Consider the following 25464-nt stretch of genomic DNA (forward strand, 5'->3'; position numbering starts at 1 on the left):
GTGACCCCTGAAAATGAGTGGTCCTCTGACCTCCACACCCACACAGGAGCACGTGCCCTTGTCCCACACCCCCCCCACAAATATGGAAAAGTGATAAAATGTGTAATTTAAAAAACATCTGTTTAATATGTGAGCATGTGCCATGTGTGGGGTGCACACAGATGCCAGAAGAGGGTGTCAGGTCCCCTGCAGCTGGGGTCACAGGAGGTTGTGCGCTGTCCCACAGCAGGCCTGCGATGTGAGCTCTCTTGTGGAAGGGTAAGACATGTAGTACTATGATTTTTAAAATATTCTATTGAAATCACCGCTGAGTCAGTAGGGATGACGTCAGCTGCTCTTCCAGAGGTCCTGGGTTCAATTCCCTGTGACTGCAGGGTCAGGTCCGCAGTGGGAGGGGCTTGTCCCAGCCATCACCCTGCATCTTTTGTTTTGAAGGGCATCCCGGTAGGTGGACATATAATCAGTTACTTGATCGAAAAATCCCGCGTCGTCTATCAAAACCACGGGGAACGGAATTTCCACGTCTTCTACCAGCTGCTGGCAGGCGGTGAAGTGGGGTGCCTCAGCTCCCTGGGGCTTGAGCAAGACCCCCAGCTCTACAAGTACCTCTCACAGGTTAGAAGGGCCTTGGTGGCCTCAGGAGGAGGGGGCTGGGGTGCTTGCTGTTCTGGTTGTACCCTCCTTCGTGACACTTGTCTTGCACAAGCAAGCTGGCATACGTCCTCTCCTGCCTGACAGTCACCTCACCTTGGTAGAGCAAACCAATGTCTGATTCCTGGTTGAACAATCTTAGAAACGGAGGGAGACACCATCAGGACTAGAGCTCTGGCCTCCTGTGTGCAAGGCCCTGGGTTCAAAACCCAGCGCCAGCTAAATGAACAAACAGGCGTTGGAGCCAGCCCTCGGATATTTACATCCAGCGTGGGATGGGGTCGGCAGAGCTGCTGAGATGTAAGCGCCCACGTTTTGAGGGTACAGGTCGGTGGTCCAGCAACTGCCGAGGATCCAGAGTCCTGGTTTTCAGGGCCAGCGTCAAATGTGGTCCCCTTAGATTTGGAGCGCGGTCAAGGTGGGAGTGGCTGGTGCAGGTGTGACAGGTACCGCTGCCCCCTCTGTCCCCATGCACCAATGTGAAAAGGGCTCTCCCCAGCTGGGCCTTCGACTTTGAGAGTTGAGCCGCCAAGTGAAGAGTGCTCAGGCTGTCCCTGCAAGTGGGCCTGGGAGCTAGCGCTCTCAGATGAAAGATGTTCTTAACTCTGAAGAATCCATTTTTCTGCACCCTGAGATACCCAGGCCGTGTGAAGCATTTGACCCCACCAGCATCTGTCTTTGCCCAAAGCTTTCCCCCCTCCCTTCTCTCTGGGCCTGGCTTTGCACTGAGGTCGCCAGGCAGAATGCAGGTGAGCGAGGGCAAGGGTTATAGAGTGTGAATGTTGCAAACGGAGGACAGCGTTGGAGGACAGCGTTGTGCAGAGCCCTAGGAGAAAGGCAGAAAAGACCTTAAAAATGGAAAGAGCCAAGCATTCCCTAACGCAGTCCTGTGTCTGATAAGCCTGCAGCTGGGTCTTAGAACACAGCGACTGATTTGGGCTTGCTCGAATTTCTTCTTAAGGACCTGGTTTTCCCAGCGTAGGCACATGCCTGCGACATCTTTGGTGCATGACCAGGAGGAGGGACTGATTGGAACAAGAGTGAAGTGACATAAACCTCAGTCACTTCCCCAAACATTTTGTCTTCCCTTTGAGAATCACACCTCTCTCTTGGAGACACAGACAGACAGACAGACAGACAGACAGACAGACAGACAGACAGACAACACCTTTAATTCTATAGGATTCCCCCCCCCCCCGCCCTACTGCTTTAATCAGACCATATGTGCCACTGGCTTTGCCAGCATGTGTGTTCTGTCTTGTTTTTGATTTCATTTCCCGATGCCCCACAAAGTCGGGGAAATGTCTCTGAGGGACAGATCTGCACACGCTTCACCTGCAGGGGGCAGGAGAAGTCGTCATGTGGGAAGGGACAGCTGTTTAGGTTCCATGGAGATTCTAGGACCCTCATGAATGACAGCATCCAAGGCCCAAGTGTTTGCGGACGACCTGTGCACCCTCCCGCACATGCTAAGTTGCCTCCACGTCCTTGGCGCGACCAAATACAAGACAAATGCTGCTATAGGAAGTTATGGGGGCTGTGGAGGTGGCTTGATCAGTAAAACACTTGCCACATAAGCATGGGGACCTCAGTTCGAATCTCTGTAGAGACAAGAGAGAGGATCCTTGGGGCTCACTTCCAGACACTCTAACTGAAGGGGACGCCTGCACAGTGAGGGATTCCTCCCAGACCCCAGATTGAACACAAAACACACCCAAACACCTGGTTTTCACAGAGAGACCTTTATTAATTGGAGAAGAAAAGTTTAAGTGGCTGTTTCCTGACTCGGGCATTGCGGGTGTCATCTTTTAAGGAGAGAGGGAGGAGAGAAAGCTGTCAGCATATCACCTCTGCTAGGTGGTTTAAAACCTCATCTACAGTCTGAGAAATTACAGAAGTCAGTTGCCACTAACGGATCCATCTGCACCACAGGGCCACTGTGCCAGAGAGTCGCTTATCAATGACAAAAACGACTGGAAAACCGTGTCCACTGCCTTTTCTGTCATTGATTTCACGGAAGCTGACCTTGAGGTAAATGCCCTGGGGCTCTGTCTGGGTGGGAACTACCCTGTTTGCTTGGTGGTTTGGGTGGCTGTAGGATCACTGGATTCAGCAAATGAATGCACGTGTCGGGGCTGGAGGTATTGATAGAGCAGTCAATGTCCCAGATACGGCCGTGGGATGGTCACGTCGGTAGAGACATGGGACACATGCACACGCATATGGTCATGCACACGTGTGATCATGCATAGGGTAAAATGTAAGACTTGTAATGCAAACACTTTGAGATAGACAGTGAAGAATATTTAATATAAATTTTCTTTGTGTACTTTGCATAAACAATTCTAAAAGACTAGTCAGAGCCTATTCAAATAGAAAATGGGCATTTTGCCTCTGGACTGTCGGCTTACATTTCTCCAGTGTTGAATAGAGGGAGGTGACATGGCCCATCCCCAGGTTAAGTCCACTCTCAACTTAGATCCACTGGGCTTGCACATTTATTCTCTATTTACGCTTCAGTTTTGGAACAAATTAATCATGGGTAAACATCGAATAGAATTTTGTCTTTGATTTTTCCATTCTGATTATAAATCTGTTTATGCTTCAAGAGCCACAGTGTAGTTTTTAAAAGTGATAACATTTGAGACACGCTATTTGAAAACTGAATGGCATGCCTGTAGGTTTGGTTTGTTTGTTTTAGAGACAGGGTCTCACTGTGTAGCCCAGGCTAGCCTGGAACTCTAATGATTCCCCTCCCTCAGTCTCCCCCAGTGCCAGAGTTACACAGAGTTACAGGCATACACTACCCCTGCTAGCTGGGGGTTTGTTCCATAAACTGCCTTTTTAATAGGGGTGTTTTGTCTTGGTTTGGTTTTTGGAGACAGCATTTCTTTAACAGTCCTGGCTGTCCTAGAATTCACTGTGTAGACCAGGCTGGCCTCAAATTCACAGAAACTCACCTGCGCTGGGGTTAAAGGTGTGTGCCGTCACGCTCAGCTTATAAACTGCTTTTATAGAATGTGTATGTGTTTGTGTTTTGTGTTAGAGGCTGAGAGTGGGTCCCCTCCAGCCCCCACCCCTCATTAAGATAATCAGTACCATTAGGACCGGAGCCCATTTCCAGGGAGGACGCCAGCTGGCTCTGTGAACTGGGCTGGGACTTGGGGGAGGAGACATCTCACTGCCGTTTGTCAAGGAGGTGCTGCTGACCCCACTGCCACTGTCCCCTGCCTGCCCACATATCTAGAGCCTCTTTGGTATCATCGCCAGCATCCTACACCTGGGCAACATTTGTTTCAAGGAGGATAAACAAGGCTGTGCCAGTGTTCCGGACACGCACGAAATCAAGTGGATTTCCAAGGTGACGACACTTCCTTTTCTGAAGAGCAGTAGAGTGAGGAGCCTAGTCCCCAGGTGTCCACAGCAGCCCGGATGCCAGCACCACAGTCTTTTGCTGGTCCCAGTTAGGAGGGTTTGCTTTTGAGATAAGATCGCATCCACGTAGCCTAGGCTGGCCCTGAACTGCCATTGTCTTGTCTCAGCCTGAGTGCTGAGATTACGGAGTGAACCCCATAGCCGGTTTCTCCTGGAGGCACAGTGATGAGCTCGGGGGATCTGGTGAGGACACAGACTCTTTATGGTCACTGAATGGCGCCGGAATTCTTTCCCGCAGCTCCTGGGGGTCTGCCCGGCGGTTCTCCTGGAAGCTCTCACCCACAGAAAGATTGAAGCCAAAACAGAGGAGGTGAAATTGTACTGGGGAGATCTGTGCCCCCCCCATGACTGCCTGACTCAGATGGTAGCTCTCTGGTGGTCTCTGGGGGAAGCAAACCCCCAAACGCAGCCCGCCAGGCCCGGAATAGTTCAGCTCTTGCTGGAGTCTCAACCTTGTCTCCCCAAACCTACACCCCCATTCCTGTCCCTCCGTCCCACATTAATCATCCCTATCTCCCATCCCTCAGCCCCTCCCCCTTACCCTCCCTCCCCTCCCCCTCCCCCCACACCCACCACACCAGCTCATGCCTCATCCCTACCTCCCTCCCCGCCCCCCACACCCTCCACACCAGCTCATGCCTCATCCCTCCCCCTCCCCCCCCACACCAGCTCATGCCTCATCCCTCCCCTCCCCCCTCCCCCCCACACCCGCCACACCAGCTCATGCCTCAGCTCTTTGCGGGCCTGGCACCTCCTGTCCCCTCTGCTGCCATCCTGCTCTTTCCGTTTTCATCCTTTAGTCCCCAGAGCCCTGAATCAAGGCCCCTTCCCTGGTCACCTGCCTGGCTCCACCTTTCTCCTTACGGTACCTGTCGCTCTGTCTGCACCACGGCTGTCCTTTGTGTGATTTTTCTTTGTTTCGCCATGTTCCTACCCCTGCACCAAGCTGAGTCTCACACACACCAGGACACTAGGACTGTGCCTGGGTCCTGGCCTACTAACTTGTAATCTTTGCTCAGTCACCATCAAAGACTAGTGTGAAAACTGAGGGCCAGGGCTCATCCTGTCTGTAATGGCGTACCCTGTCCTTCCTTCCAGGTGATGTGCCCACTGACGGTAGAACTCTCCGTTTACGCCAGAGACGCCATGGCCAAGGCCGTTTATGGACGGACATTTACTTGGTTGGTCAATAAAATCAACTCCTCCCTAGTCAACAAGGTGGGTCAGCGCATGATGCACGTTTTCTTGTTCTCCCTAAAGTGGTGACGTCATAATCATCACAGTAAAGTGGCCGTGGATGGACCATGGTATACCCGGTGGCTTTGGGGACCGCAGCAGCTTTCCGAAGCCTCAGGATTTTAATATGTGTAAGACCACGCAGCTGACCTCCAAACTCCTGCTTAGGCCAAGTTCCCTTTTCAAGGGGAAGCAGATAAGATGGAAGTTCGTTTAAAGCCAGAAATCAAGGCATGACTCTAGGCCTGGGGTGCAGAGTACAGACTGGGGAGGCGGCATCTGAGTCCACTCAGACAGAAGAGCCCGCTGTGGCCCGTTAAAAACAGTAAGTGGTTAATAGCAGTTAAGAATGCTACTGTTGACTCAGAGTACAAGTTCAGTTCCCAGCATCCACAGTGGGCGGCTCGCAACCACCTGCAATTCAAGTCCCAGGGGACCCAGATGACCTCTCTTGGCCTCCGTGTGAGCCCAACACATGTGGTTACATGAGTGCATGTGTGCACGCCCACATAAACATAAATGTAAATCTTTAAAATGACAAGCGTATTCTCCGTGGCTATACCTGAGCTCCACAAGCTGGGTGACAGAAAGGTGGGAAGTTGAGAGCAGGACGCTGTATCTAAGGGAGTCTCCCTCAGCACGTTTGTAAGACCTGCAGAGCATGGACCTTCGCGCTCCCACTCAGGGAAGCGGTCAGGAAATCACTCAGGAGAAGCGGTCTTGATGCAAATAGCATGAGGAGTTTTTATTCCAAGTGCACTGGGGTCCATAGTCATACGCCATGCTGGGGTAGAGGACTGAGGACCCCGAGGGCAGAATTGAGACAGCTTTTACAGGATTTACATCAAAGCTAACAAGGCCAGTTTCAAAGCTAGCCTGTAATTTTCATTAGGCCTAAAAGCAGGTCATGGGACAGTTCAAAACTTGGAATGGTTAGTAAGGTTTCCTAGGTTACAGAGATTTGGCACACCTGCAAGGTTAGGGGGTGTTTTTCTTTCTCAAGAACCAGCGGGCTCAGTGGCCTTGTCCTTGAGCGGCTGGGAGAATGTTCTCTCCAGTCAGGGAGTTATCTGTATCTGTTGGCAGAGGATCTTGTTTTCTCTGTCTTTCCCTTTTTGCTACGAGTCCCGTCTTTTAGTTATTAATTTTCTTTGTGGACAGGATGACGCATAACAGTTCCCAGACTGTTGTTGTGGATAACAGCATTCTTCAGAAACTAGGTGATCATGAATAAGAATAATATCCAGAAACCAGTGTTTTTCTTTTTTCCTGAGCTTTGCATGCAGCTAGGGTGATTTTTAAATACATGCCGATGGACTTTTTTAAAATTTAAATTTAAAATTCTAACTTTTAGTGGTCATTAGAGAGTTAAGCTGTATTTTTACCCTCTCACTCTGACACGGCAAATGGCGTGCCGTAGCGAGGCAGGCTGTGCTGGTGAGCCCCTTCCACTGGTGGCCCCTCCTGAGGACCTTGTCCTCGATAGCACACACCTGGTAACATTTCTGACATGTGGCCTCAGGGAGACGCACTGGAACCACAGTCTCCTTGTGAGGGGCCCACCCGTGCCGGTATATGGTGGCATCCACGCAGCTGCCTCTTCTCGCCTGGGCAGCCCATGTCCTTGGCAGTTTTCGCTGTTGGTTTTGGATCAAATGTAAGCCACAGGCAGGTCCACTGAAGGAGCCGGCAGGCAGGCAGAGCAGGCTGACGGGCCCCAGGGGTCCCCGTGAGCTGCTCCTAAAGAAAAAGGAGGGGACATGAGCTTTATAGCTGAGTCCCAACCTTGGGGACAACAACAGGGCTTCAAGTATCACAAGATGACAAACCTAGCTGAATCAGTTACTCCAGTGATGATGAGGACAAGAGTATCACATGGTAAGAGGAGATGCTCTATGCGTCTGCTCTGGCCTCTTTGTCTTTGTAGGAGGGTCAGCAGCAGCGGGTCCCTGGGGCTCTGCTCTGATGTTCCTACCTAACCGATGACCCCCCCCAAGGCCTCACCTCCGACTCCACGGTCAAGTTTAGTCTCCTTTTAAAGCCTCACAGTGGGGAGCCTTTGCGCTAGAAAGATGGCTCAGTGGTTAAGAGCACGGGCTGCTCATGCAGAGGACCCAAGTTTGGTTCCCAGCTCCCATGTCAGGCAGCTCACAGTGACAGTAATACCAGGGGATCCAACACCCTCTTCTGGCCTCTGTGGGTTCCTGCAAACAGGTGGCAGACACACAGCAACACACACACTAAGAAAGAATGCTTAAAAATGAAGGTGTTTTGGAAGATACACAGATGTCTGCAGTCACAGCTCTAGCAGCCGATGGCCTGCATTTCCCCCTTCCCCAGGACTTCACCCCCAAGACTGTGATCGGGTTGCTGGACATCTATGGCTTCGAAGTCTTCGACAAGAATGGGTGAGTTGCCTGCTGTGCTTGCCGGTTTGTGGTTTTGGTCAGAGTCTACGCCATGGTTAAGGCGCTAGAATTGGTTTTCCTGTCCCGGGAACTACAGCTCGCGGCAACCCTCAGTTCACACACTGTTCTAGGCAAGAGCTCTACCCATAGGTTGCATCCCCAGCCGCTCGAACCATAAACCACCTAACCTTGTTTGTCTAGATCCTTCCAGTTTACTAGCGCAACACTGTAGATAGATAAGAACCGTGTACTCACCAAAACGTGGTTTGGCTGCGCCTGGCCTGTCGGTAGCTTTTGCGTGACCAGAATCCTCTGTCTGCACCTCTAGTTTTGAACAGTTCTGTATAAATTACTGCAACGAGAAACTCCAGCAGCTGTTGATAGAGAGGACGCTGAAGGCCGAGCAGGCCGAGTACGAGTCCGAAGGCATCGAGGTGAGCGAGGGCTGGACGCGAGGGGAGGAGGGACGGCGCAGGGCTTCGCACACACGGGGGATGTGCTCCAGCCCCCAGCTGCACCCTGCCGCCGCCTCATTCACATGGGAAATGTTATTTCACTGGGTGTTTCCCAGAGTGATGATTTTAGTTCTCCCCTGGGGAAACACTGGGATATTTAGGAAGCATCGTTGAAGGATTTTACAATTGCGTTTGTGTGTGTGTGTATGTGTGTATGTGCGCGCGAGCATGATGTGTGTGTAGATGCACATGCCAGGACACAGGACAAGTTCACGGAGCTGGTTCTTTCCTCCACCTTTACATGGAGTCCAGGGGTTGAACTGAGGCTATCAGACTTGTGTGACAAACACCTTTACCTCCTGAGCCATCTTGCCAGCCCCAAAAGCATCATTGTAAAGATTTCAAGTGGGGTGTGTGTGTGTGTGTGTGTGTGTGTGTGTGTGTGTGTGTGTGTCCGTCCAGCTTGCCGGGGTGTGTGTGTATGTGTGTGTGTGTGTGTGTGTATGTCCGTCCAGCTTGCCGGGGTGTGTGTGTGTGTGTGTGTGTGTGTGTGTGTGTGTGTGGGTACAGGTACCTCAGCATAGGTGCCCATGGAGGCCGGAAGAGGGGGCAGGTCCCCCAGAGCCAGAGTTACAGGCAGTTATAAACCACACGATGTGTGTGCTGGGAACTGAATTTGAGTCCCCCATGAGAGCGGCCAATGTTCTTAACTGCCAAGCCACCTCTCCAACCCCCAAAAGTGTAATTTTAAAGGTTGGATATGAGAATCAGATTTTGAGAAAATATTTGGAGACTCCCTGTCAAACCGATGCGCATGCTGCCCCTGTGCATGCTGGGAGAACTCTCCCTCTTGTCGTTCTAGTGGGAGCCCGTTCAGTACTTCAACAACAAGATCATCTGCGATTTGGTAGAAGAGAGACACAGAGGGATTATGTCTATTCTGGTGAGAAAGCAACAACCCTGTTCCTTCACTGGGTGTCTGGCACGGGTGCACAAATGTTCCCAGGGCCTGAAAGGGTTAGAGGAAGCCCACGTAACCCCCAAACTCAGGTGGATGGCCTCAGGCTTTGAGGCCAGCCTGAACTACATACTAAGTTCCAAGGCAGCCTCGGCTGCAGAATGGTATGTTCAAAGTGTGTGTGCACAAGCATTTTGCATGCATGCTTGCATGTGGGTGATTACAATGGCCCATGAAGTAGTATCATTGTTGAGGGAAAAGCACAGACCGAGAGATGTGTCAGTTCGGGCTCAGCTGCTCTCACAGTTTTCCCTCCATGAGTCCTCTGCCCTAAGCATGCAGCTGCCCCTGATGCTTGATGACTGTTTAAGAGTGTTTAAATAAGCTGCCATGGCAACCGTGAGTGTCTCTGAGAAGTCCAAAAATACAGCCCCAGCAAGGCATGGTGGGGCTTGCCTGTCATGCCCAGCATTCAGGGATCATGAGCTTGAGGCCAGCCTGAGCTACATATCAAGACACTAACTAAGGGGAGAGGGAGGAAGGGAGGGAGGGAGGGAGGAAAAATGGGTCAGAAACGGGTGTGGTGGTACATGCTTGTCATGCCAACGCTCGGGAGGCTGAGGCAGGGGGATTGTGTGTTTGAGACCCACTCCAAGCTACACAGTAAGACCGTAACTAGAGGCAAGGGAGAAGAGAGAGAGAGAGAGAGGATTGGGATGGGGAGGAGGGAAAAGACACAGGCCTGGCCTGGAAAGGATAGGAGGGAGACGGGAAAGGAAATGGGACGGTGCAGGTCAGAGGCAAGGAGAGTCACTGTGTGGCATTTCCAGTCTCTCTGGGGTGCAAGCTCCCGCAGCCAGCCCCAGGGTCCGAGCACCTGTGAGGGGTAACCCTTCCTTCCAGGGCACACCTGGTCTCACACCAAGTGACAGGACTTTAGTCTAGAATGCTAGAGTCTGAATCAGCTAGCATGTGCCATGGTGTGGGGCTGAGGTGTCTCTTCATTTCAAAGGATGAAGAGTGCATCCGTCCAGGTCCTGCTACAGACTTGAGTTTCCTGGAGAAACTGGAAGAGAAAGTGGGCACGCATGCGCACTTCCAAACGTGAGTCCTTCATCTGGAGGGCTGTGTGGGGGAGTATGTCAGGTCTTCTCTCTTGGACCTGTGTGCAAGGACAAGTACTTTGGAGCTGTAGAGATGGCTCGGTGGTTAAGAGCATTTGTGCGTGAGCATGGGACCCTGAGTTCGGGTCAGGGCACCCACATAAAAAGCTGGGTGTGGCTGCACACATCCAGGATGTGGAGAGTGTGGAGCTTGCTGGCTGCCAGCCTACCTAAAAGAGTAAGGCAGGGAGTTACAGAGAAAGGACACCAGTGTCCATCCTCCTTGGGTCTCTGTGTGCCGACCACGTACATATGTACACATGTCACACACATGCATCCGCACAGTACAGAGACCTCCCATGCTAGCTCCTAGGCCAGCATGCCCTCAGTAGTAAAAATCAGACAGGAATTCCAAGTAGAATGTCTTGCTTTGTTTGGCAGAGGTTACATTTCATGTGTGGTGCAGGCTTAAGATGGTCCTTCTCAACAATTTAGGCACAGCAGGGACAGCCAGATGCCGTGACACCATTCTGCTGTCCCAGTGCTCAGGAGGCTGAGACACAAAGACCTTAAAATGAAGAAACAAACGAGAAAGGCCTGGGGATGGGGCAGTAGCTCAACCTAGAACTTGCAAAATCCTAGGCTTCGTTCCAGTACTGGCAAAGTAAAAATGAAAAAATGAGTTGTGTCTAAAATAGTGCAGCAGGGAGTGTGTGTGTGTGTGTGCGCGCGCGCGTGCATCTGTGTGTGCGTGTGTGTGCATGCATCTGTGTGTGTGCGCCCGTGTGTGTGCATGTGTGTGTGTGCGCGCGTGCATCTGTGTGTGTGTGCATGCATCTGTGTGTGTGCGCCCGTGTGTGTGCATGTGTGTGTGTGTATATGTATGTGAGTGCACTTGCTCATGGAGGCCAGAAGGGGGTGTGATATCCCCTGGAGCTGGAGTAACAGGTAGTTGGTGGTAAGCCATCCTATGTGGGTGCTGAACCGAGCTTGGGGGCCCCTGGTTGCAGGAACAGCGAGTGCTCTGAACGGCTGAGTCATCTCTACAGACTCTGAATGCTTACATTTACATGTAAACCCCACACTAGTCTTTGAGACAGGTAAGGGAAAAGTGTAAACACAGCCTAGAGCCAGGAGGGGGCGGCATCCCCTTAAGCCTGAACTTGGGAGGCCGAAGTAAGTGGATCTCTGAGTTAGAGGCTAGCTCCGTCCTGGCCATCCAGACACCTGGATTTCATCCCCAGCACCAACAAACAAAACACAACAAAAGCCAGGCTTGGAATCCTAGTCCCAGCCCATTAACACATGTACCACAACTAGGGGAAGTCCGTTCTCTCCGTCCACTGGGTCGGCCCCCGGTTCAAACTCGGTCGTCAGACTTGGTGGCAAGCGCCTTGACTCACTGAGCCATCTCTCTGGGCCTTCTTTTTTTTTTTTTTTAGACAGGGTCTCATTATGTAGCCTTGGCTGGCTTGAAGCTTACTATGTAGAGCAGTAGAGCAGGTTGGCCTCAAACTCACAAAGACCCTCCTACCTCCTGAGTACTGGGATTAAAGTCCTGTGCTAACACTTTTGTTTGTTTGTTTGGTTTTTGTTTTTTTGTTTTTCTTCGAGACAGGGTTTCTCTGTAGCTTTGGAGCCTGTCCTGGAACTCACTCTGTAGACCAGGCTGGCCTTGAACTTACAGACACCCACCTGCCTCTGCCTCCTGAGTGCTGGGATTAAAGGCGTGCACCACTGACGCCTAGCCCCAACCCTTTTTTCTTTTTTAATAATAATAATAATACATGGGGCTAAAGAGATTAAGAGCACTTGTTGCTCATCCAGGGGACCCAGATTTGATTCTCAAAGCTCACATGATGACCCATACCTCTCTAATTCCAGTTCCGGGGCATCCAACACTGTCTTTTGGCCTCAACAGGTATCCGGCATAAAGGTGGTGCATAGACATATGGAGCAGGCAAAACACTCACATACACACAATTAAAAGGTAAACTAGAACAGCCTTCATTGTTGTAGAGTTCGCCGGGCACATGCTCTACCACAGAGCTATGCCCCAGCTCCGGGTTACTTTATCTAAAGAACAAAACTTGAGTGTTTCTCACAGGCAAATGTTTTTCTAAGTGTGAGAACTGATACCCAGCCGGGCATAGGGAGCAGGGCTCACTGGCAGCCTCCACGGAGTCAGCTTCAAGGCTGATGGCAATGTCCCCCAGTGGCTGGCCCAGGATTTCAATGTCATTCCTGCTGCTATGCAGGAGGAGAAAGGGTCTGTGTCTGTGTCTTGCAGCAGGAAGCTGGCTGGTCCAAAAGGCCGGAAGAGGATTGGCTGGCTGGAGTTCTGCCTCTTGCACTATGCAGGGGAGGTCACCTACAGCACCAAAGGTCAGTGGCAGAGGTTGGGAGGTCACAGCCATGCGGGTGCCCGAGTGTGCACGATGGTTACCGAGTCATCCAATGAAATGCCATCTGTGGCCACCCCGAAGTTCCCGAGTGTTGCATTCAAGCATGCCACTTGGAGGGTCTTTCTTATTATTTTAGATATAACCACCAGTTTTAAAAGTCTAATTAAAGTATTCATACACTGAATAGTTCATCCATTAACGTGTGCAATTCGAGGGTTCTACTGTATTCAGAGTCGTGGTACTGTACACTCAGTTTCATTTTAGACACAGTGCCCTTCCTCACACACTTCCCCTCCCCCTCAGTACTAGAGAATTACGTAATACACATGTGTTCTCCCAACTGTGGTAAAAACCGACACTCCGAACACACCTGTATACCTCCTCCCCCAACACTTCCAGAGACTGAGTCTTGGGCCCATGCACACTAGGTAGGTGCCCTGACACTAAGCTATTCCCTCAGTTCCTTTATAGAAAGTTTTAGAATTTTGAGACAGTCTCACTAAGTTGCCCAGGCTGGCTTTGAACTTGCCATCTTCCTGCCTTGGCTCCTGGGGTAGCTGGGATGGACTGGCTTGCTTTTGATTTCCTGGGTAGATAGTGAGGAGGCGAGTGGCTGGGTCCCATGGAAGTGCCCTACTTCTTAGCGTTTTTAGGAGCCTCCTGACCACTGTGGTCCTAGTTTGTCCACATCCTCCCCAGTACCCACAATGCTCTGCCTGTTGCCTTTTGAGCAGGTGTGAAGGCCTATCTCCTGGAAACAACATTGCATTGGGCTTCTTGGCCCTACCTGAGTTACAGGTTCTGTTAGAAGCCAGCTTTGACCATTTCTGGGCGTAGAGCTAAAAAACTTGGGGTACACAGGGTGCAAATGTGTCCGTCCACTCATATGCGAGGCAGCTTTAGTCACCACAGCCGTGAGCCGGAAGCCACAGGAGTAGGCAAACAGCAAAGTAGCTGGCTATGCAATGGGAGTTAGCTCAGCCTCAGGCAGGAAGGAGATTCTGTCCCAGAACAGGATTCGAAGGGGAGGTAGTCAGCTGCACAGCGATATGTGTCCTCTCACCTGAGGGGTCTACAGCAATCAACTCCAGAGACAACGGGGTTGGGGAGCAGCCAGATCGTGGTACAGGGTTTGGGCTTGGGATGTTTACAAAGCCCCAGGCAGTGATGGCTACAAGTAGGTGGCCTCAAAGTTGCTGTACTGTGCACTTACAGTGACCATGGAAAATCTTTGTGTATGTGTTCACATGTGGGCATGCGCATGTGTGGAGGCCGGAGGCGGTCATCAGGGATCCTCAGTCACCCTGCGCTGTTGGGGCCCATAAAGATTTGCTCCACTCCTTTTTGACTAAAGGTCAGAGTGTTCAAAACCGCCCTTATGCCTGTAAGTCTATAGCTTGGCAGCTGCAGGGTGTTTTGGCCTTGGTGTAGTGGGTATCTCTAAATAAGAACAGACCAGGGCTACTCTCAACCCCGAAGGCCGGAGGGCAGGTGTGGCTATCACACACGTGCAGGATTAAGGGAAGTAAGTCTGTTTACCCCGTATACATGATGACAGAAGTCTTTTGCCATTGTCACGGGTTTTTTGGTTGGGTACATGCGGTTGTTAGAAGAATAAACTAAGGGCGTCCATTTAGGATGGATGAAAGGCCCTCCTGACACCTATCCTGGGTTTCCGTTGGGTCTCTTAACTGTTTTAGCTAGCTTTTCCTCATCCTCACCACAAACCGTGGGCGAGTTGGCTGGTTCCGACTGCAGCCCCGGAAAGACAGCAGGAGAATTAGCTGCATAGTGAGGGGAATGCCAGCGTGGGTGACAGAGTTCAGAACATCAAGGGAGAAAGGCCTGACAGATGTCTGTAAGTTCAAGGCCGGCCTGGTCTATGTGCCGTGTTCCAGGCCAGTCAAAGCTGCACAGTAGGAACCCGTCTCAAAAAAACAAACCAATCCAAAAAACCCAACTAGGGCCTGGAAAAGGACCCCGCAGGAATTTTCCTTTCTCAGTGGGGCTGGTTTCCCTAAGTCACATGGCCTCAGCTGGCCACTGTGGGGGGAGCAGTGCCCCCCACTGTCTTGGCGGGTCATTAAGTCATTGCTACTGGGTTACATAGAGTCAAGGCCAGGGATCGTAAATCAACCTGCTGTAAATTCCCTCTGAGGACCTGTCCCTCAGCCTGGAAAGTCATCCCAGGAGTATCCGACATTCTAGAATTATAGAGAGTGGTGTCCCCAGAATGTCTGGCTCTGTCTGGAGGCATGGGGGGGGGTGTCCCCCACTCAGGATATCTGGCTCTGGGGGTGTGGGGAGGTGGTGTCCCCACGCTATTGGGGCCTGTCTGGGAGTATTAGGAGGGGTCCCCCAGGATGTTTGGCTGTGTGTGATGTCGCCCAGAGGGGGCATTCTCCTAGCATGAGCTGAGGCCTGGGCATTGCCCGATGCTTAGCTCACAGCTCACTGCTGGGATCCAGCCCATCTCAGTACTGTGACAGCCGGGAAACCCCTTGCGACCCCAGACATCATCAGAATGTGCCTTAGCAATCAATGGGAATCACATTGATTGTGACTTCTGTTTTCAAAAACACCCAGGATTCTTGGAGAAAAACAATGACCTGCTTTACCGACACCTGAAGGAGGTAAGTTTGAATCATCACCCACGATGTTAATGGTGAAGACAGAGCCTATGACAGAAGTCAGTGAGTGGCGGCTCTGGGGTTTCTGGAACTTTCTCCTCCATGCATTACACCCTAAGCTGGGACTGCGGGCAGCCTGCAGTCCTCCCTAGCGCCGGAGAGGTGGGGGCAAGAGGACCAGGACTTCAAAGTCACCCCAGCTACACTAGGTGTTCCGGGACAGCCAGGAGGACACCAGACCTTTCCAAGAAAAGAAAGAGGATTTCCTGCTTTAAGGCTGAACGACATTCTATTAGATGAACACAAGCACGTTTTTGTATAGTTTTAATTGTATTAAAGAGTTCTTCCAGATGTGGCGGCACACACTAGTATCCCCAGCGCTCGGGGGTGGGGGGCTGGGGGACAGGGAGAGCACGGGAGGATCTTGGGTTTAGGGCCAGCCTGGGCTGTCTAGAGAAACTGTGTAAAAGAAAAAGCAAAGTCAGAGATGGGAAGAGGAGGAAGGGCGGTGACGCCCATGACACGGTACTTAGCATGCACTTAGCCTGCACGAGGGCACCACGCACCACGTAAACAAGAGTAGAGGGGCGTGCATTCTTCTTACAACAGATTATCTTGAAAATTGATGGAGCAAGGCCACATAATGCACAGGCTAGATTCCTGGGCTTCATGACACCGCGTCTGTCCCCTGAACGCCAACATGGGCCGGTGGCTGAGGAGGCCAGGCCCTGTGTCCCCTAGCGTGCCAGGTATCCTTCCCCTGCACAGCAGGGTACCGTACCTTGCATGATCACTCACCCGCACCCTCTTGTGATGGACTGTTTGTAGGCTGCTTTATCCCCCACACACTGCTAAGCTGGGCTGGGGACAACTCTCGTGTCATCATGGTAGAGAGAGCTAGATGTCTGATGCACACAAGGCTGGGGCTGCAGCTTGAGCCCCTCCTCCCAGTGTGTGTGCTCTGTGGCGGTGCTGATGTGGGACCCCGGGTGGGTCTCATACTCTTCCCACTCTGTTGTGGTCAGGGATGTCTTTAAGTGCCCGCCCAGCAGGAGGCTCTGCTGTCTGCTGGCCTCCAGAGCAGTGAGCTCAAATCCGGTCATCTTCACACAGGTGCTGTGCCGGTCCAGGAATAGCATCCTGAGGGAGTGTTTCCTGGTGGCGGAGCTGGAAAACCGGAGGCGGCCACCGACGGTGAGCCAAGGGGACAAAAGTCACAGGGGACAGTGACTACTGCTTACCTGCCCCTCTGAAGCCACCCTCTCTCCCCTTTCCTCCAACAGAGAGGTTTGTATTGGTTCATTCTGCTGCTGACATTCACTGAACCCGTGTTGGCAACTATACTGGGCTGGGGTTCCCTGCCCTCAAGGGGCTTACAGTCTGGGAGGCGGAGACTATGAAAAAATACCATCAAACGAAGACAGGTCTAGGAAACCTAGGGGAGGAGGCAGGGGGCTGGGCCAGTGGTGGCCTGGCTCCATGAGATGCTCCCCATGTATGAGTCAGGTTTCCTGTACTGTGACAAAAGCTCTCAAGGAAGACAAGTTTGACGGTTGATTTTGTTCCTGACTTCAGGGATCACACCCCACGGCCTCTTGTGTGTGACATGGCAGAGACCGTGTGCAGAACATGCAAAAGGGGTTGGGGGAAAATGTGTCCTTCAAAACAATTTCAGGCACTTCCTCTGACCAGGCTCCGCCCTTTAAAGAACCCACGCCCCTCCTAAAGACCTGCCACCACTACACAAAGACCCCACCAACCCCAGCACCCTTGGGCTCTGAATCCATTGGGGATTCCTGCCCGTCAGGTCAGAGGCTTCCAGTCACTGTGGAAACTGCTGCACAGGGGGTCATGGCTTCAGTACAGAGGCCTGTGAGGGACATCTCAGACCCCAGTAGTAACACTGTGGCTACATGGCTCCTGGCTAGAGAGCCTGGGTGGATGCTTGCCTGAGCCGCGAACCCAGGTACAGCACTCTCTCTGAGGAACGGCCCTCTCTGCCCATCTCTGTGTTTCTTCCCACTCTCTCTCAGTTAGGAAAACCTTCACATGCCTTAGAAGCTCGTGGCTCTTGTCTGGCAAGCCCCAAAGCAACGGGAACTGACCTTCCCAGAACAGGGCACCTACAGCCTCCAGTCAGTGGGCAAAGCAGAGCTCAGGCCTCGGGGCTGGGGCCTCATGCCGTGCTCTGTCTCCAGAGTTCGGCCAGAAGCAGGGGATGCAGTCTCGGCTCTTCTGATGAAAGGGTGTGTACTCAACATGTTCTCATGGCACAGGTTGGGACTCAGTTTAAGAACAGCCTGAGTAGCCTCCTGGAACTTCTCGTCTCCAAGGAGCCGTCATACATCCGCTGCATCAAGCCCAACGAGAGGAAGGAGCCCAGTGAGTCACCGCCCTGAGCCCAGAGCTTGGAATTCAGGAGCAAAGCTGGGGGCCATGGCTAAAGACCCTCAAAGCCACCACAGCCTGGTCCTTGAACATGAACTCTTGTTCTTCTCAAACAACAGGAGGCTGGGATATGGCTCAGTGGATGAGCGCTTGCCTTGCAAGTGTGAGGATCTGAGTTCAAATCCCCAGCACCCACATAAAGCCAGACACAGCAATCTGAGCCTGGTGATGCCAGGCAGATGGCCAAGGAGACAGAACTCAAAGTGACAGATGGCAGGAGACTCTTGTGGAACTTCCTAGGCTTCCCCAGCAGAGCCCCAGCAGGTGGTGCACTAACGACCAGAACACACACACACACACACACACACACACACACACACACACACACACACACACACACACACACACACAGTGTGACAGGCCTGGAGTGTATTCTCCCTAGAGAGGCAATAACAGTAAGCCCTTCATCGGGTTGTTGCCCATGAGATTCTGGGCTGATTAGCAGACCTCAGGCTTATTCCATCAGGAGAATTTCCTACCAAATCCCCACACCTGAGAAACACAGCTGAGGGTAATAGCTGGTTTCTGTGGCTAGACCCAGCCTGGAGCTGCCGAGGGAGTTTTTCCAGTCAGTCTCTCTCTTCTGTTTCTCCAAAGGCAAGTTTGACGACTTCCTCATCAGCCATCAGATCAAGTACTTGGGGCTAATGGAGCATCTGCGGGTTCGGAGGGCAGGGTTCGCCTACAGGCGCAAGTATGAGCACTTCCTGCAGAGGTGAGGTTCGCTCTGAGACCCGCCCTTAAAGCTGGTCTCCTAGAGATGGTGCGGCCAACCGCATTGCGTCCCTTAGTGATCTGAGATCAGATGTGAGACAGAAGACACCAACACACATTCTTCTGTAAAACAGGGACCCAATTCCTCATAGTCTATTGAGTTCACTAAGCCCGAACTCAACTCCCTACAGCCTGGGGGTGCAGGGTCTAGGCGGACTCCTAAGGGTTAGTGAAGGGCAGTGGATATAATGATGTAGGTACCATAGAAGAACCAGCTTCGAAACACCCGGACAGGTCAGAGTGCTCCCCGAGCTTCCCAGCTGGGCCCTATCCCCTTAGCTGTAGCAGGAGTTAAAGTGTCAGGTGTTTGAAAAGGTTTTAATGCCACACCCACAGTGGCTTTGGTGGCTGGCAGCACAGGACTGCTCTACAACAATGGTCATGCAGTCTCGGAGTCTGTCAGGGGCTTCTTTGCGGGGCTGCAGTCGGAGCCAGCTGAGCAGCCCCAGGTTCATACCTGAGTGGATGAGCGAAAGTAAAAGAGGGTTAAGAATCCAAGACAGAGACACAGGACAGTTGTCCATACTGAATGGGCCTTAGTTTATTCTTTCATGATCATATGTATTCAACCAACAGAGGGGACAAGATGGCAGAAGACTTCTATTGTTGTGTACAAGGGGCAAAGAGACTTACTTCCCTTAATTTTCCAGGTAGCCACACCTGCCATCTGCCATCCAGCCTTCAGGGTCCACAGTCAACCCACCTGGGCCCAAGTGTATCGCTATTTAGATAGAGGCATGCATTGCCAAGTCCAAAACACTCCATAGCTGCCAAACTAATGCCTTTGCTTATTTGTTTGTTTGTTTTTTGAGACAGGGTTTCTCTGTGGCTTTGGAGCCTGTCCTGGAACTCGCTCTGTAGACGAGACTGACCTCAAACTCAGAGATCCTCCTGCCTCTGCCTCCCAAGTGCTGGGATTAAAGGCATTCGGCATCACTGCCCAGCCAAACTAATCTCTTATGGATTATAAGACATAAGGACATTTTAAACCTCTCTGACCTTGAGTTAAAATGAAATGGACTGACTCCTTTTCATGGATCCTGACCTGGCAAACATCTCAGAATGCCATTGTTGCACTGTTGGCTGTTCCAGACCATTCGACCCATTCATTATGAGGCCTCTTTTGAGTTTAAGGAGTATGCTAACTTTAGAGGGGTTCCAACGCTGTGTGCTGGGATTGGATAAAGCCGGCACTGGAGCCAAAGTTACTCTGAAAGAAATCTTTTCCAGCTTTTTGTTGTGATTCACACCTTTAATCCCAGCACCCATAAGGCAAAGGCAGGCAGATCTCTGTGAGTTTGAGGTCAGCCTGGTCTACAGAGCAGACTCCAAGACAGCCAGGGCTACATACGGAGAGCCTGTCTCAAATATACACTGGGGAGAAAGTGCTTGCTGCATAAGTGTTGAAGACCAGAGCTCTGATCCCCAGTGTGCACCCACATAAATGCTAGGCAGGTTGAACAGCCCACTGCTAACCCAGCACTCAGGAGTCAGAGATGGGGTTACCACAGCAAGTTGGCTATCCAACTCCACACACTGTGAGTTCAATGAGAGCCCCTACCTCAGTGAATGTCGATAAGCAACTGAGAAAGACACCCAGCATCTGGCCTACACATCACACACATCACACACACACACACACACACAACACATACCACACCACACACACCCATACCACACCCATACCACACACACATACACACCACACACACACATACATACACACCGCACACACACATACATACACACCGCACACACACCACATACACACATACACACCACACACACCACACACACATACACACCACACACACACACCCATACCACACACACACCACACACACACCACACACACACCACACACACACACACACCACACACACACACACACCACACACACATACATACACACACACACACACACACACACCACACAACCCATACCCTCACCCACCCACCCATACCCACACACCTACACACACGCCCATGCCCTCTTGTGCCCCCACATACATGTAAACACATGCTTGTACACACACACACACACTCACACACGTGAAATCTTCGTGTTCTAGCAAGGCACTTTTATTCCCTGTGTGTGAGCACTTTTGATGCCTGTTCAGCCACCCACTAGGTGGCCCCACTTTGGGCTGTTAGTGAATAATGCTGCAGGAGGCGCTGTGGACACGGTGTGCAGCTCTTGGATGTGGACATAGGAGCGAGTTGTGTCATCTGGCTGCGTGTCCCATGATGGCGCAGCTGTGAGGACACTTTCTCTCACACCCTGTATGCGTTGCCGAGACAACTGTACTGTGAGTGGCCGATCCTCTGCAAGGGAGCCGAAGATACCCTGGGGCACGGTGGAGGACAGTGTCCTGCATGTCCCTCTCCACTCCTGGCAGGTACAAGTCTCTGTGCCCAGACACCTGGCCACACTGGCACGGCCCCCCAGGAGAGGGCGTCGAGCGGCTGATCAAGTACATCGGCTACCAACCTCAGGACTACAAGTTAGGAAAGTAAGTGGCCAAGAAACCCCCAAACTATCTCTTCTCCGGACTCAACAGATTCCATGTTGCTGACCTGCATGGAACAGGCGTGTCCACACTTTGCTGTGGAGGGACAGAAATCCTCATTAACAGGTGTCCACGGTTGCAGAGAGCCCAAGAGTCCCCTCTTGTTTGGGGTGGGGGGAGACTTTGTTTGCAGGCGCCAGATCTGCCGCCCACTAAGCTGAATGCAGCATCGCTCTGGCCTGCTTAGATGTCCTTTCCTGGCGCTTATGAGGGACACTGACCTGGATCTGCATCCTATTTTAACCTTCGCTCTCCACTCTACCCCCTCCTTTAATTGTCTCCAAAGACAGCCACTCCCCACAAAGGTCACATCCTAAAGTTCTGATTGGACATGCACTGGGGGCAGGACACTACCCAACCGACCATCGTGGGTGGCAACTGACTAATCAATAATCAATCGTGTTTCTTTTTGCCTTTGCTAGAACCAAAATATTCATTCGCTTCCCCAGAACTCTGTTTGCTACTGAAGATGCCTTTGAGTGTAGCAAACATCAATTAGGTACGGTTTTCTTTTTCTCACACTTCCAAGAGAAACCAGTAAGTTTAACCAGGGAGGCGGGGAAGAAAACCCTCAAACGTCGGTGTCTGATGTGTTTAAACATACCCCCTTAAGAACCAGGGCTAAGTCATGGTGTTATGGAATTATGATGGGACGCCTCTGGACTGATGGGCTCCGAGGGCAGGTGTAGAAACATTATATGTCCAGGGTCTCATCCTGTGACTGCCCTTGTGCACAGCCAAGTGTAAGGTCACGGGAGAGGGAGACCTACCCCCTCGGGTCACAGTCAGGTTTCACAACTTCTGTCATGTATGCGATGGCAGCAGTGTGCTTCCAAAGCCCACAGCCAGGGTCTTTTTGTGAATGGCAAATGGCAGAAGCTGGATGGGGGACCAGGAATTCTCTAACTGGAACTCTAAGCTGGCCTGAGCTGGGTTCTTGCCTCTGCCATGTGCACCAAGCCCTTGCCCAACAGCTGTAGAGACTGAGCCTCTGACTAGGTCCTGCTACCCCCACGCCTCATGTTCAGGGAAGCTGAGACACAGATGCCAGCAAGCTGCCAGCTATCACACAGCTGGTCTGCTGCAGAGGCCAGGCTTGAACTTGGGCCAGTCTGGTTTCAAGGTTTGACGGCTGCACCTGCTAGGCAAGCTCTTGACCACTGAGCCACTCCTCCAGCAGCAGGTACCCAGGGCCAACCACCTAGCTGAGACGAAGAAGGCCCAGTCTTAGCCAGGCTCCAGGGGTTTGGATCAGTACCTCTTCTCAGAGGCGGTGCCGTTTCCAGTGTGCAGGACCCTCTGTGAACTCGGTCTCTGGTGGATTGTTCACTAGGTGAAGGGGGTGATGGGAGCTAGATCTTAGGGGTGTTCTGGGGTTCACACTGCTCGGTGTGGTACCATTTCAAGGCTACTGGACATCTCCATCTGAGCCTGCACGCTGCCTTTTGAGATGTGCCGATGTCCTTCCCATCTTGTGGATGGGTTATGAGGGTTGTGAGGGTGATCTGTGAACTGGGCGCTGTTACCCTGTGGAAGGCAAGAGAACCCTCCGGTGTCTGCCCCCATCTTTCTAATACTCAGTGCCCGGAGAATGGCTGCACTGCAGGTTCTGGGGGGGGGGGGTCGGGCTTCCTGCTTTTGGAAACCATGATCACGAAGACACAGAAGCCAACTCACCGAAACTATTGTTTTATTTTAAGTCTCAAGAATCCAAGCTACATACAAAGGCTGCCTGCGGAGGAGAGAGTATGTGAGGAAGAGACAAGCAGGTGAGGGCAGGGCAGGAGGGTGTGGCGAGCGCTTCCCATCACCCTTGCCTGGGGCTGGCTGGGGCCTGCTTCTTCCATCGCGGCATAGTGGTCCTACACTTGCTCCAGCACAGACTTTATATGCAAACAGTGTGTCAGGCGCCTGTGCTCGTGTGTGCTTGTGGAAGCTAGAGGTCAGCGCTGAGCATCTTCAGGCTCTCCTTGCCATACTTTTTTGAGATGGGGTCTCTTTCTTAACCTGGAGCGGACTGACTTAACCAGAAAGTCTGGTGAGTCCCAGAGATCGTTCTGCCTCACCGTCTCCTAGCACTGGGGGAACAGGCATGTGCTGCTATGCCCAGCTTTTTGTATGGGTACTGGGGATTTGAACTCAGGTCCTTGAGCTTGCAGAGTGAAACACTCTACTACTGAGATATCTCCCCAGCCCCTAAGCGCAATTTTGTAGACTTTCTGTTGAGTTTTGTGGTCCTTACTCCTCCATTTTCATGTTTTACCACAGCTTAATTTGACAGGTGTGGGTATTTTGTGGCTGGATTTTTGTTCTCTGAATTGTGTTTTAAATTCAATCAGGAGGTACATGTTTATTTCTTTTCAAAGCTGTATACTACTCCTTTATGACAGAGATTGGCCAGACAGAAACATTTCCCATCTGTGGGTAGTACAGTTTCCGGTTACTCAGCCCTGCTGCTGCTGACTCAGAATTGCTTTAGGCAGTATGTAAACAAACCGATTTTAACCATATCGCAATAAAACTTTACGTAAACAGGCAGCTGGTCTTCAGACCACAGTCTGCCAGCCCCTGGGTCCTGAGTGCTGGAGCATGTTATCTCCAATTACCTGTTCTCCAGCAGAAATACTGCTGATCTGGGGAGGAAAGGCCAACTTGAAAATCCAAAGAATTTCTCACACACACACACACACACACACACACACACACACACACACACACGAGAAATATCGAAACGTGGGGACAAGGGGCAGACCCTCATTTGTCGCGTCCCCAATTGTTTATGAATCCCCATCTTTCAATGTGGCAAGTGAAAGCATTGGGTTCGAGAAACTAAATAAGGGGATAAGACCGGGCTGTAGTCTCAAGCTTGGCCCCTGGCAGGGGCGTCATATGGTCCCTCTGGGCACTTTCGGTGTCCACGTCCACAAAGGTTCTCTCCTGCCTGCTGCCCCTCTGCTCTGAGCAGCAGGCAGGAAATGACAGCCTGCACCCCATATGCACTTCTGAGACCAGCAGAGCTTTCGGGTGGGCAGACACGCTGAGCAGATGGACCCTTCTGGAAAAGTCTTCTGTATTTCTGCGTGACTGTCCCACGTTCTAATGCCAGCAGTGAACTCTTTTTAGCCACCACGTTAGAAGCCCACTGGCGTGGGGCCCTGGCTCGGAGGGAGATCAAGAGAAGAAAGTGGGCAGTGCAAATCATCCGGAGGTAAGGTCTCCGCGCCAAGGGGCCAGGGCGCCGTGGTGCCCGTGAGCTCGGTGGGGCTGCTGTGGGTTTGTTTTTTGAGACAGGGTTTCTGTGTGGCCCTTGCTGTCATAGAACTCACTCTGTAGACCAGGCTGGCCCTGGAATTCACAGAGATCCATCCGCCTCAGACACCCAGTGCTGGGATTAAAGAGGTGTGCCACCACACCTGGCTTTCTGACTATTCTTAAGGGCAGGGGTATGTGCATATGCAAATTGAGTGCATTCCAGGAGAGGGCCTGGCTCTCTGGAGCTGGAGTTGAGAAGTTTGTGAGTGGCCTGCTGTGGGTGCTGGGATCTGAACTTCAGTCCTCGTGACTGAGCAAGTGCCCTTAGCCATCTCTCCAGCTGCGGTTTTGGTCTGTACAGAGAGATCCGTCCTTAGAGCATGCTGGGAATCCAGCTGTCTCTGCTCCAGATTCCAACTGTCACAGCTCAGCCTTGTGATATCCCTGAGTCAGACGAATTCCAGAGCCAGGCAGAAAAAGTGAGCCAAGTCTCACAATGGGTGGTGGGAGGCTGCAGCCAATCAATCAGGAGGCCACCTGCCACACTCTAACCACAGGTGATGAGCCCGGCCATCGTGGCCAGCCTTCCTATCTCACGGAAACTGAAGTCTGGCTTTACATGCTGCTCACGTTTTAACTGGCAACTAACTCAAGCTCGTCAGGGACGGAAAGTGGGGCGGGTGGGGTAGGGTGGGGGTTCCTGGCCCGTGTGGCTGTGTAAACCGCCTCTTGTCACTTTGCTCTTGAGGTTCGTCAAGGGTTTTATCAACCGTGCCAGACCCCTTTGTCCTGACAACGAAGAGTTCGTAGTTCTTGTGAGGAAGAATTACATCTTGAATCTTCGCTACCACGTGCCGAAGAGTGTGCTGGACAAGAGCTGGCTGAGGCCACCGGGCATCCTGGAAAACGTAAGGCTGCTGATGCTGCAGATGTCGGGGGTGGGGGTGGGGGACTCTGAGAGCTACTTCACCCTCTGCGCTGTTCCCCTTTGGCTCCACGGGGTCACTTTTTAGAGCTCTTAGAAGAAATGGGATGCCTCAGAGTTCAGCAGTGGGGTTATAAATCAGACAGACACGTGTTTAGCCAGAGCCTTTGTAAATACACAGGGACTTACTCTATAGCCCAGGCTGGCCTTGAAC

At 51.9% G+C, this 25464-nt stretch overlaps 2 protein-coding genes across 2 annotated transcripts in view; both read left to right on the top strand.

Annotated features, from left to right (window-relative positions):
• The window catches only part of Ube3b (ubiquitin protein ligase E3B), a 184489-nt gene that overhangs the window by 94104 nt on the left and 64921 nt on the right, over nucleotides 1-25464 (top strand). The gene's annotated exons all lie outside the window — the stretch shown is intronic.
• The window catches only part of Myo1h (myosin IH), a 41014-nt gene that overhangs the window by 10494 nt on the left and 5056 nt on the right, over nucleotides 1-25464 (top strand). The window contains exons 6-24 of the mRNA XM_051176366.1: nucleotides 436-615; nucleotides 2584-2682; nucleotides 3899-4012; nucleotides 4325-4396; nucleotides 5185-5304; nucleotides 7663-7730; nucleotides 8059-8164; nucleotides 9048-9128; nucleotides 10156-10247; nucleotides 12537-12631; nucleotides 15238-15284; nucleotides 16395-16475; nucleotides 17558-17663; nucleotides 18327-18444; nucleotides 20903-21016; nucleotides 21496-21572; nucleotides 22774-22842; nucleotides 24197-24281; nucleotides 25074-25233. Of these exons, the coding sequence (XP_051032323.1) occupies nucleotides 436-615; nucleotides 2584-2682; nucleotides 3899-4012; nucleotides 4325-4396; nucleotides 5185-5304; nucleotides 7663-7730; nucleotides 8059-8164; nucleotides 9048-9128; nucleotides 10156-10247; nucleotides 12537-12631; nucleotides 15238-15284; nucleotides 16395-16475; nucleotides 17558-17663; nucleotides 18327-18444; nucleotides 20903-21016; nucleotides 21496-21572; nucleotides 22774-22842; nucleotides 24197-24281; nucleotides 25074-25233 (1884 nt within the window). The remainder of the gene's footprint in view (nucleotides 1-435; nucleotides 616-2583; nucleotides 2683-3898; nucleotides 4013-4324; nucleotides 4397-5184; nucleotides 5305-7662; nucleotides 7731-8058; nucleotides 8165-9047; nucleotides 9129-10155; nucleotides 10248-12536; nucleotides 12632-15237; nucleotides 15285-16394; nucleotides 16476-17557; nucleotides 17664-18326; nucleotides 18445-20902; nucleotides 21017-21495; nucleotides 21573-22773; nucleotides 22843-24196; nucleotides 24282-25073; nucleotides 25234-25464) is intronic.

The sequence above is a fragment of the Phodopus roborovskii genome, unplaced genomic scaffold (assembly GCF_943737965.1).
Source record: "Phodopus roborovskii unplaced genomic scaffold, PHOROB, whole genome shotgun sequence".
NCBI classification, from domain to species: Eukaryota; Metazoa; Chordata; class Mammalia; order Rodentia; family Cricetidae; genus Phodopus; species Phodopus roborovskii.